The sequence below is a fragment of the Psammomys obesus genome, unplaced genomic scaffold (assembly GCF_907164565.1).
Source record: "Psammomys obesus unplaced genomic scaffold, mPsaObe1.curated_primary_1811, whole genome shotgun sequence".
Classification (NCBI taxonomy): Eukaryota; Metazoa; Chordata; class Mammalia; order Rodentia; family Muridae; genus Psammomys; species Psammomys obesus.
In genome coordinates, this window is record NW_026596147.1 from 408,497 (window position 1) to 430,218 (window position 21,722).

General features: G+C 36.2%; 1 protein-coding gene across 3 annotated transcripts in view; it reads right to left on the minus strand.

Moving 5' to 3' along the window:
* The window catches only part of Msr1 (macrophage scavenger receptor 1), a 64,339-nt gene that overhangs the window by 39,486 nt on the left and 3,131 nt on the right, over nt 1-21,722 (minus strand). For all 3 annotated transcript variants that reach the window (XM_055593671.1, XM_055593669.1, XM_055593672.1), the window contains exons 2-4: nt 13,353-13,458; nt 11,901-12,014; nt 3,176-3,585 (exon numbers count right to left, since the gene is read on the minus strand). In XM_055593671.1, coding sequence (XP_055449646.1) covers nt 3,176-3,585; nt 11,901-12,014; nt 13,353-13,458 — 630 coding nt within the window. The remainder of the gene's footprint in view (nt 1-3,175; nt 3,586-11,900; nt 12,015-13,352; nt 13,459-21,722) is intronic.

Below are 21,722 nucleotides of genomic sequence, written 5' to 3' on the forward strand. Positions count from 1 at the left end.
CCTATAGTTGGATGTTTGATTACCATTTTCTTTTACAATCCTACCATTCATCTGAATACTTGATAAGCCAATCATATGTGATATGCTTAGCTACTAATCAATAATGTGGGAAACACGGAAATTCATAATTTTGGATGTCAAATGTAAGTGAAGCAGAATCTCCAGGCTACTTAAGATGAGGTTGCCCATGGTGAAACCACTGTGCCATTAAAGGAGTAACATGCTAAAGTTAAAAACTTTGGAACAACTAAAACTTACAAATTACAAATATGCAAATCTTTCTTTTTTAATAAGTCTATGCTTAGTCAATAATTTAATAGCTTTAATCAAGTAGAGTCATTTAATTTTTGTTCTACAATGGACATCCATTTAAGATGTTTTTAAAAATTGTGTGTGCATGATACATGTGTATGTATGTATATATGGTGTGTATGTGTGTTTATATGTTCTGTGTGGTGGTGTACACCTGCCACATTGCTTATGTGGAGGAGAGAAGACAAACTTTTGTATGATTCATTGCCCTCCATCTTGGTTGATAAAGATACTCTTGAAGATAGCTGGTTTGTGAGTTTGTGGAGACTCTCATGTCTCTGTTTCCCATCACACCTATAGGCGTGCGAGGATAATTGATGTCTGCTGTTTTATCTGACCTTGTGGGGGTTCTGGAAATACGTGCAGTCTCCAGTCTCACACTTATCCATCAATGTTGATTGACTGATCTATCTCTCAACTTTTAAAAGACCTTTCCCCATACTGGAAACCTACTTAACAACTCAATGCTAATGAAATCATGGTTATCAGAGGACACACTAACCTATCAAACAAGCAAAATCACGAACAACAATCTACAAAGTCCTTATATGGTCTATAGGGTCCTCATATGAACTATAACTTTCCTTATGATTTATAAAATCCTTATGCCCACTGAGAAGTGTAGTCTTCAACTGAGGATAGCTGGGAGCAAAAGAGATGGTCTTCCCCAGGAAAAGCACTCCAATTGGTTGAGCAAGACAAATAGTCAGTCTGAAAACATAATTACAGTTAACATTATAAAGACTGAATAGGTTATATTTAGGAATCCATATGAATAAACATATATGCATGCAACAAAAATTAGTGAAAAGGGGGGCATGGATTTGAAAGTGAGGAGGTAAGGATATAAATGGCTTGAAGAGAGGAAAGTAAAGGAGAAATCTAATAATTAAACTTTGATCTCAAAATAAAATTAAATTATACCTGGATACAGGGGTCTTTTCTGAGATTGATTCTCCAACCAAGGACCATATATGGATATAACCTAGAATCCCTGCACAGACGTAGCGCATGGCAGCTCAGTACCCAAGTGTTCCCTAGTAATGGGAACAGGGACTGCGTATGGCATGAACTCAGTGGCTGGCTCTTTGTCACCCCCCCGCCCCCACCAAGGAAGGAACAGCCTTGCTAGGCCACAGATGAGGACATTGCAGAGAGACCTGATGAGACCTGATAGGATAGGGTCAGATGGATTGGGAAGAGGACCTCCCCTCTCAGTGGACTGACAGAACAGCAGGGAGCAGATGAGGGAAGTTGGGTGGGATTGGGAGGGAATGAGAGAGGGGGCTACAGCTGAGATACAAAGTAAATAAAATGTAATTAATATAAAAATAAAAAATTAATTAAAAAAGTACTTACTATTGTAATAATGTTCTGTTTGCTTACTTGCTTGTTTGTTTTGTATTGTTGGGTTGAACCCAGGACTGAACCCAGAATCTCGTCTGCTCTCCTAGAACTGTACCACCAAGCTAGTTCTTCAAACAAACAATATCTAATCTGGAAAATAACTTCATTAAGAGGAAATTTTGTTCATCTTTTATTTTTAAGATTGCAATTGTGTTTTGCCCTTCCCTGTATTACATACAAACCCTCCCTGCTCTACTTTAAACTCAACAATTACTGAAAAAAAAAGAAGCCATCTATGACTTTGAAGAATAATCTTGTACAAGGAAAATCTACTCCAATAATTCTGATATTGTTTGATGAGAAATAGTTTTCATATAAAGATTCCATGTCTTATATATTTTATAATATGCAGATTTTTTAACACAGGTAGTGAAGTTTTAGCCAAATACTTATTTCTTATGAAAAGAAATAAATGGAATTACTCAAAATATAAAATTATAAAACAACTGTTTGGGTTTTTTAAGTTTTTTATTTTCCTTTTGTTCTTAATTTCTTTTTCAGGAGGAAAAAATTAATCCTGATCTTATGAAAGATTAACGATAAAATAATCTAGAATGGAGGTCATAAATTATAGTACATGGGCCAAGTTTAATCCACAAACTAGTTTCATAAATAAATATTTATCAGATTTTAATCTTTGTTCATATGTCTGTGTGCCTCAAGTAGTTGCTTCTGAACTGAGTCATTTCACACTTCACATAGTCTCTTTGGTCTAAGTTTTTTTCATCTTACCTACAAGGGATCTTTACTGACAACTTTTCTAAAGTATATTTTTCTTGACAGTCGTACAAGGGATGGATACGTGATCTGATTAAGGTACTGCTTTTTGTGTGGCTGTGTGTTTTGATGGCTAATGCATGCCATAGCTTGAACAGAAGTGGAACACTTAATACATAATCAGTCTTATGATGATTATAGGTGTACATTGTTATCCTACAAAGAACTCATGCTAAAAATGTGTTTATGTTATTCCAATTTTAATTGTAGCTGTCAGTGGGATAAAACTTGTGCATAACTTCTAGAAATTGCAAAATAAATTATCTTAAAATTTTACTTTGTAATACATCCATGTAAATAAATTTTATATTACTTTGATGGTGAAGGAATATTAAATTGATCATAAAATTCACACATAGGGATTCACCTCTCCACATATGCTCGGTAATCTAAATCTTATAATTGGCACAGTGTAACAAGGCAATAAATATTATTTATAGTATAAAACCACCTTAATATTCTAGATCCAGTGGAAAATAGTTTACTTCCTCTGGACGACTGGTAAGGGCACTAGTTAACTCTATAGAGACCTTTTACTGAAGTGCCAGAAGAGGAGAGGTAAGTAGATGAGGTAGAAAAAGGTTTATGCATTCTGCTTTGCTGAACTGCCTAAGGAAATAGAATCTGGATTATTTTAGTTACAGAATACCACCATGCTGCTGTGTTCTGAGATGCTTACCTCCTGTTGCTTGACTGTAAACTCAATGACTTTGAGATTCACTGTTTCTGTACGGAGCTGGACTTCAAGCAGTGTGGTATTGAGAGTCTGCAAGGACTTGGAGATTTCATCTAGTGAGTTCCCATGTTCCTGGACTGATGAAATCAAGGAATTTAACTGCATAAGAATATCATCAAGTCTTTGGTTGGTTATCATGCTGAAATTCTGGAAGCGTTCTGCATCCACAAGGCTGTCTCTTGACTCTGAAATGCTTTGGATTTTCTCTTCCATGTCCTTCATGTGTTCCATGACAACTGTAAATCTCATTTCAACTCCACTGGTGTTTTCTTTTCCAATCGGACTTTGAGATGTATCACTTGTGTTAATTGATCCAACTAGGCAGTTCTTCATTTCCCAATTCATAAGGTGAGCTGAATATTCAAATAAAAATAAGTCAAATCATAGCCTATATCTTTTTGTGCTCATCACTCCTTTTTTTTTTTGTCTCTACACTCCATTCTATGAAAGTCTGTTTAATGCCAGCCTAAATTAAGAATTTATTTTACATTGATCAGACTCAGTATGTTATTACAAATCAGTCTCTTTAACCCTTTTTATGTTGGTATTTATCCTAGTATAGATTATTTCTTTTGATTTGGTACTTATTAGTCTTCTTGGCCATTGCATTTTCTTTGACACTTAGAGATAATTCTAACTACTGAAATATATTGGACTCTACTCCTTGGACCATGTAAAAGTGCTATCTGTTTCAATAGAGGCTTAGGCTAAGTGGAATAAAAATTTAGATCTCAGCACAGACAGCTTGCATCAATGAAAATTCTACTAATTACAAAGTGAATTATACATGAAAGAATATCTTAGAGAATCCTTGCAGCTACCACCTTCGGGGAAAGAAATGTCTGGTAATTATTATTTATATTAACAATAAGTGTTATAGGTTCTTCAATGAAAAAAAATAAGTTATATCTCTGTGTTTATTCTTCTGTGATGTTAGCTTATTGAATTTAGTAATGTATCAATGACAAGAAATTGATATTATCTACGACAGGGACCACAGTTTTTGCATGTCAGTAATTCTATATTTCTTAATCCATCAATAAAGTGGGATTATAAGTATATTTACTCCCCACAAATCATCATATTTACTAAATTCAGAAGGAGAACCAAGGCTTTATGCAGTCATCAATTTAATGTTTTGTTTATTGAGCACCAAAGGTGTGAAACGTCATGTGAACAGTTAGGAAGAGAAATTCATCCCTTATCAAGGAATCATCTCTTTGGAACAAACAGAGACCACTTCAGGAAAACACAATCAATTATTATTCATAAGTAGATAGCCTCAGTGCCAATGGATATTTTTACAAAACACTCTCACACTTAAGGCTCAAGGAACATTGCAAAAAAGTAAGTGTAAAATTAATAAGAACCAGAAGATTAGGGACTTTTGCCTACCTGGGTCTCCTAGTAGCATCAGATAGACAATACACCTGTAAAGTCCTACCCATGTGACTTCCCAACCATGCGCTGAACAAAGATGACACAAAGTAAATAAGTAAATTAAATAACTACAATTTAAAAATAAAGATGACTTTATGATAATATAGCTAGATAAAGAATGCCACAAAGACAACACCAAAAAACATACCAACTGCACAGCAAAAACCCCACAAGGCTCCAGTCCTACACAAAAAACTACAGGAAACTGAGGAAAGCTGGGATTAGGACAAGTGCCCGTTTCCAGGAAAAACAACAACAACAACAACAACACAATAATTGTTTTTCCATTGCCAAATGATCAGACCTGAAAACATACATACAAGTAATTTTATATAGGTGCAACAGGTTACATTATGAATACACACACACACACACACAAATGCATATATGTATGCAAGAACAACTGATGAAAAAAGAGACCAGGATTTGAAGGAAAGCAAGGATGTAGGAAGGTTTGGAGGTAGAAAAGGAAAATGAGAAATGTTGTAATTAAAATATAATTTTAAATTTAACCAAAGAAAACAGGCAAGAAAGAGATTTTTGTCTTTAAGAATAAGAAACTTAAATAAACAGCAAATGAAAAATTGTTTCAGAATTACACCATAATGAACACTGCTTCACTTAACCAGCAGTTAAGACACAAAATATTTGAGTGGAATAGCTTGGATTAACATATCTGACTCTGCCTTTTATGAGAAGTGTTGGTGGACTAGTTACTAATTTCATGTTTCTATTTTACCAACTTTGTAAATAGAATATTAGTACTATTATTAATAACAAATAAATATATAAAAACTATATAAACTATTAACTGAGATTAATAAACATTTGATGTTTCAGGATTGATGTGTGTGTTATCTTCATTCATGATAATGATTAATTACATTACAATTATAAATTATTATCTATTAACTACAAATATTATAAACATATTATTTAACATTGTTTAATAAAATATACTAAATCAATTTGTGTATTATATAATATAAAACCATTCTTGCGGTAGGTTGTGTCCATAAACAAGCAGTTTCTACTTTATTTTATTAGACCTATGCCTTTCTTGCTTCACCATAGAATTTTACTTGAAAACAAGCTTTATTTTATATAGTTAAACAAATGTTCATCATCACATATAAAAGAGATTTGATTTTGAAAAAGGTAATTTGAACTATGATTTTAATTTGACAAGGTAGACATGAGTTGAGAGTGAAGGTTGTACTAATTTTAAAAACATAACTATTCCTTGTTTTCTTAATCGTAAATGCCAGACACATGGATTTTTCACTAGCTTTATATTTGACGTCCTATAATCAGCAAAATCTTTGACAAATCTATAAACCTATGTAACCTAAACCTTCTCTGGAAAGAAGCCTCCCCACTCAGTAGTACCCTCTATCCTCTGGACAGTTGATTTTCATGTCAACAGACACATCTAATAGGAATTTGCAGAAAAGTAACTCATAGGAATACTAACATACAAATTGTTCAAGGCATTCTCTTTCTTGCTCTCATTAACATATTCATTTCCAAATTCACCTGTGTTAAAATGGCTATTAAAACAGGAAACTTCCCAGGAACTCATACTCCAACCAAGGACTATTCATGGAGATAACCTAGAACCCTGACAATGCAGCCACTTCTGAGGAGAACTGATAGACTAAGATCAGAAAGAAGGAGAGGAGGACCTCCCCTATCAGTGGACTTGGGGAGCGGCATGCATACAGAAAGGGGGGGAAGGGTGGGACCGGGAGGGGAGGAGGGAGGGGCTTATGGAGAGATACAAAATGAATAAAGTGTAATTAATAAAAGTTAAATAAAAATTAAAAAAAAAGAAAAAAGTTTGATTTTCTTTTAAAAAATCATAAATGAAAATAACTTCAACTTTATTTAGAAATAGATAATTTGAGTGCTGGAGCACTTAGCTATATTGTGCTTGCTGGAAAGCACAATCATAACTGTGTTTCAAGATGTGAGTTCTCAGAGCCATGTCTGCCTTCTTCCTCCCATGCTCTTCTCCACAATGGTCATGGACTCCAGCCCTCTGAAACTGCAGTCTTCAAATTAATGCTTTCTTTTATAATTTACCTTAGTTACTGTGTCTTATCACAGCAATAGGAAAGTAAGGCACTGACCAAACTATCTAAGCAAATTAAGTAGATAAGTAAAAGTTTAAAAGTAGAGATTACCACCTTACAATATAGATAGATAAAGAATGCCACAAGGGCACCACCAACAGACATATCAAAGTGTGTGTGTTGGGGGGAAGCCCACAGGGCCTAAAGCTTACACAAAGAGCTATTGGCAGCTAAAAATGAGACACCTGGGAGCTGAAGAGGCGGTCTTCCCCAAGGGTGAGCACACCAATTATTCTTCCAGGGTCAAACAGACAATGCCAAACACATGCATACAAGTAACATACAGATTAAGCAGGTCATATTTTAGAAATATATTCCTTATAGTTTGAGAGTATACATGAATATATATAAATACATGTGCATACAACAATAATGACAAGGAGACTACTGTTCATCTGAAGGAGAAGTAGGAGAGTGTTTGGAGGATGTAAAGGGAAAGGAAAATGTTAAACGTCCAATGATTTTATATTCTCAAAAGTAAAATTAAAAAATAATGTCAGCGTTTATATTTTCAGTAGTTCGTTTCTTTTTCTTTTTTTTTTTCAGAAGAGATGACATTCTGCAATGTCTCTATTTTATATTGAAAGAAATCAAACTTTTATAGCATATGCAAATATCTAGGGAGCTAGTGATATTTGATTCTACAAATCAGGTTTACTCTTTCCTCTTAGTAATGTCTAGCCAACATTTATATTATTTTGAGAAGAGATTTCTTATATTTAAATGTAGCAATTTATACACACCATTTCTATAACATATATTCTTGTCCTCCTTCCGTCTTATGATGTTATTTTTGTCAGTAATACTTCACTTTCTTTAAGAAAGACATAATATAAAGTATGCCACAAAAATAATTAAACAACTTTTCACATATAGCTACTTTAAATTTGAAATGCTTTATGTTCATTCTACTTCAGCTATAAACTCACATGTTGTGCCTTAATTTTCAGCAATCTACATTTGTACTATTTTGATACCATGCCTGTATACACAATCAGTTTTAGTTCTTCTTTGAAAGACTTTGTAATCTGGTACTAATAGTTATAAATACACTAACAATTATGTCTTATGAGTACATGCCAGTGACAATGAGTTCTGCTTAAAATTCTGGCAAATTTGGAACTGGAATTAATTTATAAGATTGGAACATTCCGTATCCTGTTTGTCTAAATAGGTACTTACTGTAATTTTAGGAAACAGCCACAGATCAATTATTGCCAATCCCAGAGCAAATGTTTGACTTGATAATATTTCCTAATATCTGAAAAGCTTTGAACTTGATTACAAACCTGGATATTTTTCAGGATCTTGTCTCTCTTGATCAGGGCCTATCCGAGCCCATGGTACTTGAGATAGATTCTGTAGACGATGGTTTACATAAAAGAGATTAAATATCCCTAAATTCTAAATGGTGTATAGTTGATGACCCCATGAAAGAACACATAATTCAAGTATGCATTTCATAGTGCAGACAAGCATGGAGAACAGGTAGATAATATTGCTCACGTGGAATCTACATTGTTAGAAACGTCCATTCCCTTTACTCAATAGCTGTCATTTTTTCATTGTTTACTTTGATTATTATGTTTGGATTTTTGTTTTCACTGTTGTAATGGCTAAAACAGGAGCTTTTGAAAAAAAAAAAGAAAATATTCTCTTGGCTTACACCATGACAATTCTATTTTCATGTTTTTTTTCTAGGCAATCATGTTTTATTATAATAACCAAATTACACTGGTAAACAGCAGACAAGAGAGATTAGGATACAAAAGACATAGATGGAAACACATGCTCCATTACCAAGGAGTTTCAGTTTCCTGATGTGGATAATGAAGATAATTATAGTGTCTGCTGAAAGGGTGATTGTAAAGATGTATTAAGATAATATGTTGAAAGTTTATAGTTCAGGGTTTGGGCATAGTAAAGGATGTAACAGAATAAAATGTAACTGATGTAAAATGTTAGAAGGATAGTTACATTTACACTGTTGTTGATTTTCTTAGCTTTTCTATTCAGGATCATTTTCTTAGGTAGATTAGTGTGAACATTGCATGTGCGAATGAAGTTTTCCTAAACCTTTCTCTTGATGAAACATATAGCAAATATATTTGGGGGAAGCATAGAGCAAGGGAGAATGGCAAGAGTAATTAATCTGAATATCGATTAAAATCCGCGATATCTCAGTTGGTAGGGTACTTTCCTAGGATGCAGGTTGCACCGAGTTCAATTCTGGTACCGGGTAAACTAAATGTGTTGGTGCCCTAACCTCAGCACTCAGAGAGAGGCAGGGAGATCAGATATTCAAGGTCATTTTTAGCTACAAGCAAATTTAAAGCTATTGTGGGAAAAGGGATACCATATATCCAGGAAAAAATTCTTTTGAAACCATTATTCCCAGTTCAAGCAGACTTCTTGGAGAAAAATTTTCCATAGGACATCACATAGAACCCAAGAAGCATATCATATCATTTTCTAAAAAATCCCAACAAATTTCTCTATGTTATTGTTAGGATATGATTAGATTATAGCAGTACATGAAACATATTAACTAGATATAATCATGATTTAAAAATGTGATATTACTATCTGCTTTCTGTACTTGAAATGTAAAGCTGTCTGATAAAGAGTCATGTTATTCTGAAATAGACATTGTTAGTATAAACGACCATAATTGTTTCCACATTGGCAAGTACTTCAGGAACATAATATTAGTTTTTCTACACAAAATTTAGAAGGCACTGAAGATATGCTAAAGAACCATAGTTAACTTCACTCTGTTTTAGAGGACATTTTTATCATTTAATAACTGGAATTTTAGGAGTGATGTTGTCCATCAACAGAAGAGTACAAAACTTTCGAGAAAAATATGCTTTAAACTAGTCTGAATTTTATCAGCACTTTCTTCTTATTTTTAAAATAGATTGAAGAAAGTTTAATATAAAAATTCAATTACATCATATTGAGTGAGGTAGCCCAGAAGCAGAAAGACACAAATGGTATGTACTTACTCATAAGTGGATATTAGCCATATAAATATAAGATAAGCATACTAAAATCTATAGTCCTAAAGAAACTAAACAGCAAGGAAGACCAAAGGAAAGATGCTCAATCCTTGTTCAGAAAGACAACATGATAGACATTGGAAGCATTAGAAGACAGGAGCCTACCACAGCCAGCCTCTGAAAGACTCTACTGATTGAGGTATGGAAGCAGAGGCTGAGACTCATAGCCAAACTTTGGGCAGAGTGCAGGGAATCTTATGAAAGAAAGGGGAGATAGAAAGACCTGGAGGGGACAGGAGCTCCAAAAGAAGACTGACAGAGCCCACAAACAAAACAAAACAAAAACAAAAACAAACAAACAAACAAAAAACCCTGAGTAATGAGTAGTCCTGGGGGCCCTGCAGAGACTGATACCCCAACCAAGGACAATACATGGAGAGGACCTAAAATGCCAGCTCAGATGTAGCCCATGGACTCAGTCTCCAAATGGGGTCCCTAGGAAGGGAAGCAGGCCTGTCTCTGACATGAACTCAGTGGCAGGGTCTCTGATTACCTGTCTCTGTGGGGAGCAGCCTTGCCAGGCCACAGAGAAAGACAATGCAGCCAGTCCTGGTGAGACCTGATAGGCTAGGGTCAGGTAGAAGGGGAGGAGGACCTCCTCTATCAGTGGCCTAGGGAAAGGGCATAAGAGGAGCAGAAGGAGAGAGGCTAGGATTGTGAGGAGATGAGGGAGGGGGCCACAGCCGGGATACAAATTGAATAAATTGTAATAAATGATAATAATAAAAATGTTAAAAAAAGAATTCAATTACATTTACATGTAACAGCAATAAGCAGCTGCAGTGTAAAATTCCAATGCATTAGCATTTACAGAAGTAAGAAGAGACCCTTATCTCAGTCATGTCTAACAGTGCATGTACAAGTTATATGTAAAATTTTGAAAGAAATTAAAAATGATCTAAATGAATATGCCATCCATGCATTACTTTATGTGCTTTTTTAACTTTATTATTATTATTTTTATGTGCTTTTTAATATTACAAGCATGCATACACACATAGCCACACACAATTGAAATAAAATTTTCCCTCTTGAGGTGATAATATTCTCTCCTGTTCATGATTTCTAGTAATACAAAGCTATACCAGAGAACCTACCACATTTTCTACACCAGTAAAATTTCTAACTGCATTCTGAATACTTACCTATGTAATACTCTACCATTATCAGTGATTTTTCCCAGGAGAACTGAAATTCACAACCAGCCAAAATGTAGAGAACAACTAGCTATGGTATACCTATCCCAAATTGATACCCTGACAACACAATTTGTACATCTAAGATTCAGTTCACATCACAGAAGACGTGGCAGAAAGACTGTGAGGGTTAGAGGACCAAGGAATCTACTGAGAGATTGTGTCTATGCGTGTCTTGGAATTGCACAAATGAAATGTCAACAATGTGATCACCTAAAGTAGACCTGACAAATGACACACCAGTTGACATTTCAGTATAGATGGAAAAAAATCTCACAAGGCCCTACCACTGGAAGATGAGCTAGAGATATGCAAATAATGGCTTCTGGTGAAGAATCAATCCACTTCAGGGATGAGTTCCCAGACATGTTATCCAATCTCAAGGGGTCAGACCTAAATACATACATATTTGAGCAGCACTAAATGAACCCAGTGGTTGTCTTTATAAATTTACACTATCTATCTATCATCTATCTAATCAATAGACGTACAAAAACAATAAAATAAACACTAAATAATATATAATGATTATAAGAAAAGGGAAGGGGAGAAGGAAGGCGTTAGAGAGAGGAGAAAGAGAGAGAGGGAGGAAGAGATGTTAATGTAGAAAGCTTTCTTTATGTCAATATTTTTATTTTACTTTTTTACATTCTATTTGAAAAATTGAAAGATTGTTTGTACTTAACATTACAGAATCTGTTTTGATTGGCTTTGTTGAAACTGAGGAAAGTTCTGCATGTACAGTTTCTCTATGAATCTTCCACATAAAAGCTTCCATAGTTCTGGTTTTATAATAAGCAAATGAACAAGGTTTCAGAGCCCTGGAATACAGTACCTGCCAGTATCCCAATGACAGGTATGAGAATGGCAAACACAAGAAGGTAGAGAGCAACGAGGGCAGCTTTGAAGGACTTCAGTTTCTCGTGAAGGGAGGAGCCATTTTTAGGATCTAAAACAAAGTAAAAGCAAACAGAACAAAATTTGAGCCTATTATTAAAAGCCATGATTTAAGCTTTGTAATTCGTTCTGGGACTAAGGTTCGGGGCTTAAGGTGCTTGTTGAACAAACAATATATCATGATTATATATGATTCTACATTTGTATATCTCACATGATTTGAGTAAAACATACAATTATCTTAATGGAGCAAAATTGATTTATATTTTGACAAATCCTGGGAATGCATCGATGAAACCCATCCTTTGGCTAGATCAAGATGTAATAACTATACTTTTGTCTTTGACATGCATTTGCATAAAACAGACATTTCTATAATGCAATGTGGACTCCAGTGGGACTATGCAGATACACATGGGAAATGGTAGATTATGTATTTATTTTGTGGAAAGTGTGTGTGTGTGTGTGTGTCTGCATGTGTCTCTTTGTGCCCTTGTGTGTGTGTCTGCTGTTGTTGGTCTGTGTGGGTGTGACTGTGTATGTCTGCTCATGTGGGTTTCTGCTAAGGCTCATGGTCAGCGCTTCGATGTCTTCTTCTGTTGCTCTTCACTTTTGAGAAACAGTTAATCATGGAAAATGAAAAGAACAATCCATGATATAAACAAGCTGAAATTGGCTGTATTTCAGCTGACTAAATGTGAAGAACCCTGTTTGTCTTCCATGCATGTTTGAACTCATATGTGTAAACTCATGTATGATCTCTATAGGTTTTATATGCTGTTTTCTGCATCTGAAATGCCTCTCTAACTCTTCCCTCTCTACCCTTTTCCTCAGATCTGGGCATCAAATATAAGTAGAAGGAAAAGCAATTCTGTCCTGTCACCTGAAGCCCAGATTCTGCTAGGCATTGTTCCTCTTGTGTTCTTGTCACAATCTGATTCATCTATTTCAACTGGGATTTTATCTCCCAACAAGTTATGAATAAGTGTTAGCCCTAGATACCCATGAAGGTAATTTTAATTGGAACTGGGTCACTGCAGATGTAGCCAAGTGTAATTGGTGTCTTGAGATGCGAGGTTGATTTTGATATAATGGTTGCATCTTTATAAGAAGAGAAGTAACACCCAATTCATAGGAAAATAACCAATCTTTTTGAAGCAGGAAGCAGAGATGGCAGTGACTCAGCTAAATGCCAGGGCCACCAAGAGTTGTCAGAAACTACTAGAAAGAAGCTGGAAAGAAAGACGGCCTTTAAATGTCCTGTGTCCCTTTGGACACCTTGATTTAAGACTTCTGGGACAGAAAACTGTAAGAAAACAAACAAACAAATCTCTACTGATTTAAGACCCCCCAACCTACCACCTGTGTCACCCTGTCACTTTCTACTTACTGGGAGGAAGTGATGCTGTCATTGAGCGTGCATCAAATTTCACTGATTCTGAGTAGCCGTCGGCGTCCTCTCGTTCATCAGAGCAAAGCCACTGTTTCTCTATCATCTATCAAACATATGCGGAGTACACGGACCCCATAGGAAATTGCTGAGGTTAGGATTTATGCTGCTGCAAGTTAACATTTATAATTAGGCTTCAATTTTAGCAACCAAAGTGTTTAATTGAATACACACATTATATAGACCACTATATTAATCTTTCTCTTGACTTTCTACTTAGAATCACAATGTCAGATTTATGGGACTGTAGAGATAGTTGCCAATAAAGTGCCTGCTAGTCAAGCTTGAATACCTGAATTTAGATGCCACGCACCCCTGAAAAGCTACAAGTTGTACAAATCCTGGTGCTTGGAAGGGGAGACAGGAGACTCCCCAGCCCTGTGCCAGTCAGTCAATACAGCCAACTGGTGACTCTTGAGCACAATGAGAGATCCTGTCTCAAAATAGATGATGCAAAGAAACAGAAGACAATATCGACCATTAATTTCTGGTCTCCATAAACAACTACATATGTGATCAGTTGCAACTCCTCCAGACACGCATTCAAATGCACTCAGACATACACTACAAAGACATAAAAAACAGATTTAAGACGCCCTAATCTTTCCCAATCTGTAGGCTGTCTTTTGATTTTAATGACAGTGTCCTCTGCTTTACAGAAGCTTTTTAGTTTCATGAGGTCCCATTCATTGATTGTTGCTCTTAGAGCCTGTGCTGTTGGTGTTCTGTTCAGGAAGTTGTCCCCTGTGCCAATGAGTTCTAGGCTCTTCCCCACTTTTTCTTCTAATCAATTTAATGTGTCTGGTTTTATGTTGAGGTCTTTGATCCACTTGGACTTCAGTTTTGTGCAGGGCGATAAGTATGGATCTATTTGCATTTTTCTACATATAGACATCCAGTTAGACCAGCACCATTTGTTGAAGATGCTATCTTTTTTCCATTGTATTATTTTGACATCTTAGTCAAAGATCAGTTGTATATAAGTATGTGGGTTTATTTCTGGATCTTCTATTTGGTTCCATTGATCCACTATTCTGTTTCGATGCTAGTTCCATGTTTCACCAACCCTATATCTGACAGAGGATTAATATCCAGTATGTATAAAGAACTCAAGAAGTTAAACAGCAACAAATCAAGTAATCCAATTAAAAAATGGAGTACAGAGCTAAACAGAGAATTCTCAATAGAGGAATATCAAATTGCAGAGAAAAACTCAAAGAAGTTTTCAATGTCCTTAATCATCAGAGAGATGCAAATCATAACAACCCTGAGATTTCACCTTACACTCATCAGAATGGCTAAGATAAAAAACTCAAATGACAACACCTGCTGGAGAGTTTGTGGAGAAAGGGGAACCCTTCTCCACTGCTGGTGGAAATGTAAACTTATACAACTACTTTGGAAATCAATCTTGCACTTTCTCAGACAATTAAGAACAGCACTTCCTCAAGATCCAGCTAAACCACTGCTAGGCATATATCCAAAAGACACTCAAGTATTCAACAAGGACATCTGCTCAACCATGTTTGTAGCAGCTTTATTTGTAATAGCCAGAAGCTAGAAACAGCCCAGATGGCCCTCAGTTGAGGAATTGATACAGAAATTGAGGTACATCTACACAATGGACTATTACTCAGTGATAAAAAAACAAGGAAATCATGAAATTTGCAGATAAATGGTGGGAACTGGAAAGTGGATACTAAACATATAATATAGTATAAACATACTAAATTCTGTACACCTAAGGAAGCTAATCAGGAATGAGGACTCTGGCTAAGATGCTCAATCCCCATTCAGAAAGGCAAAGAGGATGGACATCAGAGGAGGAAGAAAACAGGGAACAGGACAGGAGCTTACCATAGAGGGCCTCTTAAAGGCTCTAACCTGCAGGGTATTGAGGCAGATGTTGAGATTCATAGCTAAACTTTGGGCAGAGTACAGCGAATCTTATGAAAGAAGTGGGAGATAGTAAGACCTGGAGAGGACAGGAGCTCCACAAGGAAAGCGACATATCCTAAAAGTCTGGGCACAGGGCTCATTTCTGAAATTGATACTCCAGCTAAGGATCACTCATGGAGATGGCCTGGAACCCCTGCACAGAGGTGGCCTATGGCAGATCAGTATCCATGTGGCCTCCAAAGTAATGGGGACAGGGACTGTCTCTGACATGAACTGATTGGCCTGCTCTCTAATCACCTCTGCCTGAGGGGGGCCAGCCTTACCAGGCCACAGAAGAAGACAATACAGCCACTCCTGAGGAGACCTGATAGACTGGGGTCAGAGGGAAGGGGAGGAGGGCCTCCCTTTTCAGTGGACTAGGAGAGGGACAAGGTGGAAAAGAGGGAGGGCAGGATAGGGAGGGAGGAATGTACAGGGGGATACAAAGTGAATAAACTGTAATTAATAAAAATAAAAATAATTAAAATAAAAGAGGCCCTAATCATGAGGATTCATTGTTGTGTTGTTCTATGTAGAAAGGCGTCTGTGTTTAGAGACTTGTGTCCTTTAGGTGTGAGAAGGAGTAGACTTACTTTTCTACCTAGACACAAAACAGAAACAAACAATCAAAACAAAAATACCCCCCCCAAAAAAAAAACAAATGCCATAAAATAACTAGCTGAGGAGAAAACAAATGATTTCCCTTAAAACAAATAGTTATACACATTTGGAACAAATATTTCCTGTGACCTTCTAGACTGAACTTATTAAACTAGCTTAATGAGCCAGACTTCCTTGCCAAGGCATCTTTTTATCAGTTTAAAAGATACTGTTAAGTCTCTAGATTTAAAATCACAGGAAAAAGTAAATTTTCTTTTTTCCCCTTTTTTTGAGTTTTAAATAAATTAATTATTTATCATTGTCTTATATATTATATCCCTACCTCAGTTTCTTCTCCCTCCTCTCCTTCCAGTCATCCCTCCTCCCTGACACACCTCCCCTCTCACCAGGATCAACTCTTTTCCCTTCAGAAAAGAGCAGGTCTACCCAGGATATCAACCAAACATGACACAACAACTTGCATGAAGAAGACTAGGCACAAAGCTTCATATCAAGGCTGGATGAAACAATCCAGTTTGAAGAAAGGGTCCCAAAGCAGGGAAAAGTAACTTTTCTTTCCTTCCCTTCCATTCAGTCCTCTCTCTCTCTCCTTTCCTCTCCTCCTCTTTTTTCTCTACCTCTCTTCTTTCCCCACAACTCTTTCTGTCTCTTTAGACTTTTGTATTACACGACACAAATCTGTTCCTTTGTCATTAAATTCAATCAGTATTCTATTGACTCTACTTGACAACATTGCTTTGCACATTCAAAAGGTAACAAAAAAAATCATGTAAGTCTATACCAAAAGAAAATATTAAACATTACTTTAATATGATACAATGTATATGATATACCAAAATATCACATAGCACTCACAAATATGTATACTTTTATAGTTCATAAATTTAATTATGAGCAAGATTAGTTCAGTGGAGGATCGCTTACCAAGCGTGCGCCAGTTCTCATGCTTAGTTTCAGCTATGCAAAAAATAAATAAATCTCATCTAATTTAAGATTTTTACATTAAAATAAGTACATTTAATTAAAACACAAAGTTCCCTTTCTTTTTATTTTCTTCTTTTTTTTTGTGATAGGAGGCATTAAAACCTAGGTCTTCTCAAACATTCATACTGTAGGTTTTACCATTAAACTAAATCCTAGGCTCTTGAAACTCTACTTGAAAATAAACATAATAGGATAAAATAAACTAATAAAACAATTTGAAATTCTAATACATTTCCAAGAAGTGGTGCCTATTATGGTCGAATGATCTGTATTTTCGGAATATTAACCTCGACGATATATGGAATAACTGTTTTGTTGGTCACAGTTTATGTAGGTTGATTAATTTAGTAAGAATCCAAAAGCCTCTAATTTTTGTTTATCCCTCCCCAATGCTGAGAGGTGTGTTTAGCACTGCAGTTTTAACTGAATTGGGGCAGCATCAGGAAACAAAACTCTGGCCTGGTCTGGGAATGGAGGACCATCAATCCTTTCTGAAGGCACCCGCTGCTGTGGGAGATTCATAGACTAGTAAGGACGTGACTAAACCCCTGTCAATAGACTTCTAAAAATATGGCCAAGGAGGTTATTCATTTGGCCGATCACACTGACAACCTTTGCGCGTTGATCATTTCTGAGAATTGGTTTCCACAAATCTTGAGTTGCTCAGTCCAAGGACTGTGATCTTTACAGTATTTGATCACTGGGACAAGGGTTATCTTCTAGTTGACAACCTGAGTTTCCAGCAAAAGCAAGCTGCATACTTCCTAGCTTTTGCCTCAGCCTTTCCATAAGCTTAGAACATTGATATGAGGAAGATAGAGCCAAATTGGAATGGATTGCCTGAATCTGTGAGTTCATTCTCCTCCTACTATACATTTTTTGCTGGTTTCTTTTGCAGACAGAGCCAGGCTTTCCCATTAAAGCTTAGGAACACAGCCACCTCCTCTTTCTCCTTCTCTGCATTACTTTGAACTTTATTGGTCTCAGTTGGCAACTGGCTTTGACATCCTACTAGCATTTTTCAGGGACTCATTACTAGATTTTGTCCAGGGTGATATGGGAGGTGTTGTTTGGTTTGTAGGATGTTTATATAACCTAGTTTTCACCTTTCTTTTTTTTTTAATTTTTATTGATTACATTTTATTCACTTTGTATCCCCCCTGTAGCTCCATCCCTGCTCTCCTCCCAGTCCCACCCTCCCCCTTTCCACCCATGTCCCTCCCCAAGTCCACTGACAGGGGAGGTCCTCCTCTCCTTCCTTCTGATCCTTCTGATTCCTCTGGTCTCATCAGGAGTGGCTGCATTGTTTTCCTTTGTGGCCTGGTAAGGCTGCTCCCCCCTCGGGGGGGGTGATCAAAGAGTTTTCACCTTTTAAATTTCAATAATAGCTCTTAAAATACTGATCTTGTAGTGATATGTCCACTAAATTTTCTCCTTAGGTGTATAGGAACAATGCCTACTCCCGTTTTTTTAGATCCTAATGATAAACCAAAGTATTATTTCACAATGGCACCAGTACAATTTCACCCTGGGAAACAATAGTATAGTAGGCTTACTTAAGGAGCATGGCTGAGGAGTTATTGATAGAAACATGCCTGACCTCCGTACAAACTACCCACCACCAAAAAGTTTACCCGGCCTGGATGATGGCTTCCCCATATTCACGTTAATGAAGCCTCCTTCCCCTACTGATTCCCAGCCTATAATCTTGAGCATCCCACCCTCACCCCCAGAGTTCATGAGGCCACTAACAATTAAGACCTAACAATATACAAATGTCTGGAAGGAGAGGTCAGATACTTTAGAAAGTGTCCAGTGATCCCCGCTCCATCACTCAAACTTTGGAGGCTCAATCAATCCTACTAGAGTCCCACAAGAAGGCTCAGTGGATTTCATGAAGATGGCAGCAGTGGGGCTGGGAGTACAGATCCTTATAACACTCCTAAACCTCATCCTTGTGTTTTTCCAAACACAATGTTCTCATTGAGAGGTACTGTTCTGTGTCCATGATGAATGTCCATGCTGACTGTGGACATAAGATTTTAATCACTGTGGGCAGCATCTGCTTTCAGCAATCTGACTACCGGGATGCTTTTAATAAACATTCTAATTCATGACAAGAAAAATAAAACATCTTCATGAGTTTCAGGAACAACAGCTCCAAATTAGTCAAGTATTGGGAGATTTCTCTAAATTTATTCCCTATAGTTTTAGCCCTTTCAAATGTACAGATGTGTGTGTGTGTGTGTGTGTGTGTGTGTGTGTGTTAGTCATGGTCCCCTAGGGGAACAGAACTTATAAAATGAATTCTTCTATCTCTCTTTCTCTCTCTCTCTCTCTCTCTCTCTCTCTCTCTCTCCATCTATCTTTTTATCTCCATGTATGTATGTATGTATGTATGTATGTATGTATGTATGTATCTATCTATCTATCTATCTATCTATCTATCTATCTATCTATCTAGTTATATATAAAGGGGATTATATCAGGAAAAGAAACTTGTGTAACGTAAACTTGAGAACAAGCTTGAAAAAAGGTTGAGTAAAGAACAATTTAGCATGTCAAGACAGGGAAACCTTTGGTTATTTTCTGCTTGAGTTTGATTTTGCTTTGAGACAGTGTGTCACGAGGTGAACCAGTCTGGCCTTGAGATGCAGTGTTCCTCCCTCAGACTCCTAAATGCTAGTATTACAGGCATGCTGCTGTGTCCTCCCCATACCTTGACAGTGAGTGTGCCAGGGCCTGGCCCTTGATCTTTTGTCTCTCTCTACTTACTCCCCAGGTGATCTCATTGCTTATGTATGTGGTACAAGGCTCTGGGTTTAATCTCCAGGGCCATAAAAAGCAGACAGAACAAAAAATAAAAATAAAAAGTTACAAAGATGGAAAAGACAAAATATATCTCAGGATGACTGTGTTTTACATATCTGCTTCTCCCACAACAAAAGTTTGTATTTCATATACGTAGAATTTAAAACATTTCTCTCTGACTTGCATGAATTTAGTTAGCATACACAAAAGATATCATCTGTATATCCCACTGTGCCTTAAAGAAATTTACTATTAAATTTTCAGATTATTTCAGTTTTCATCTCATTATTATTAAATTTTTGGAAATGTAAGAATGCATACACAATCCTTGTTAGCAGTGTGTGGACAGTTTTACAGCACTTTCCTGTGACCTTAAATGTAATTTCCAAGTTAAGAATCAAACAGCTTCACATAGAGAGACTTTTCCCATCACAGGCCAGTGCACTGATAAGGGATTGTGAAATCCTTTGAGCCTGTATAATCTATTAACAGTGTGTTCTCATGAGAAGCAAAACATATCTCTGCCATATCAGCTTTTTATAAAGGGTCGAAAGTTCAAGGAAGCAGCAACAGGAAAGCCATATGAAAGAACTTTGAGGTTAACACTAACCAAGGTCTTCATTTTCAACCATTTTATCATTAAAACAATGAAGTGGCTTGAAAGTTAACGTAAAATTCAACTACAACATTCTGTCACATTAATACAATAATATCACAGGACACTATTCTTTGTGCACACATCTGGATTGACACAGTTGGTGTTGCAATGTGCATATTGATTGCTGTATCACAATTCCCTCAAAAGTCATGTTTTTCTCCTTTGATTTTGTTTTAAAATTCAAAGTAATGAACTATATGATATTTAATCAAACACGAGTAACTTATTTCTATAGCCATTTATTTTACCACCACCCCTTTTCTGAGGCTCATAGTTTTACTTATGTAAGTAATGATGTCAAAACTACTGCAGTCAGTTAACCTCATTCTTTTGATATGCTTCTGTTTGATTTTGCTCCACTGTTGAACTACTAGACTAAATGAAAACTATTTTGAAGTCCCTGATATCAATTGTTGTTTAGGAAAATTGTATAATACACACACACACATTATATATATTAGTAATATATGAGTGTGGAAATTTTAATCCAATTTCATCACCATAGAATTATATAGACGTTAACAAGAGCTGTGATGTTGTAAAACATCTTTGTTTTCATGTTTCTAATAGTGTGGAAGAGATATTTCTGCACAATTTGTTATTTTCTGTTGTGCTCGGCTGTTGCTCTTTCTTATCCTTATGCTTTTACACTCCAGAGAAACTTTCTTATACCTGCATGTATCTAAGCAAGATTTGTGTGTCTAGCATATATTCACAATTTGTGTTAAATTTTTATGGTTGCCATGGTACTAGCATTACTTAGAAACAGATGCCTGCTCAGCAAAAGTGCAACAAGTAAACTATCCCCACCCCCACCCCAGCACTCTTTCACTTTTCATTTTGAAAAAAAGATTGTACTTAAATTTCTCCAGCTGGCCTTGAACTCACCCTATAGCTCAGGAAGGTCTTAGGCTTGTTGTCTGACCAAGTTAGAATTCCAAGAAGCTGGATAATAGGCCTGTGACTAAGTGTCGGGACATTAGTCTTTTCATATTTACTATATATCATTGTTTTCTAAGATAAATCTCTACTTACATTTGCAGTGATCTTCTTATAGTCAATTTCTTCTTAACAGTAGGGTAAATTACTGCAATGTATTCTTCCTTATTCTTTTAAAATTAAAACCTTGTTTGTTTGTTTTTTTAACAAAGGTAGCTTAAAACTTATATCTTTTTTTTTTTTAATTAGCGTATTTGTGCAAGCAATGTCTCCATGGTGATAATGAGTGTATGAGAATTCTTGTTAGAGACTGAACTCTATTGTGCCTCATGACAGTGACAATCATCATTGGGGTAAAA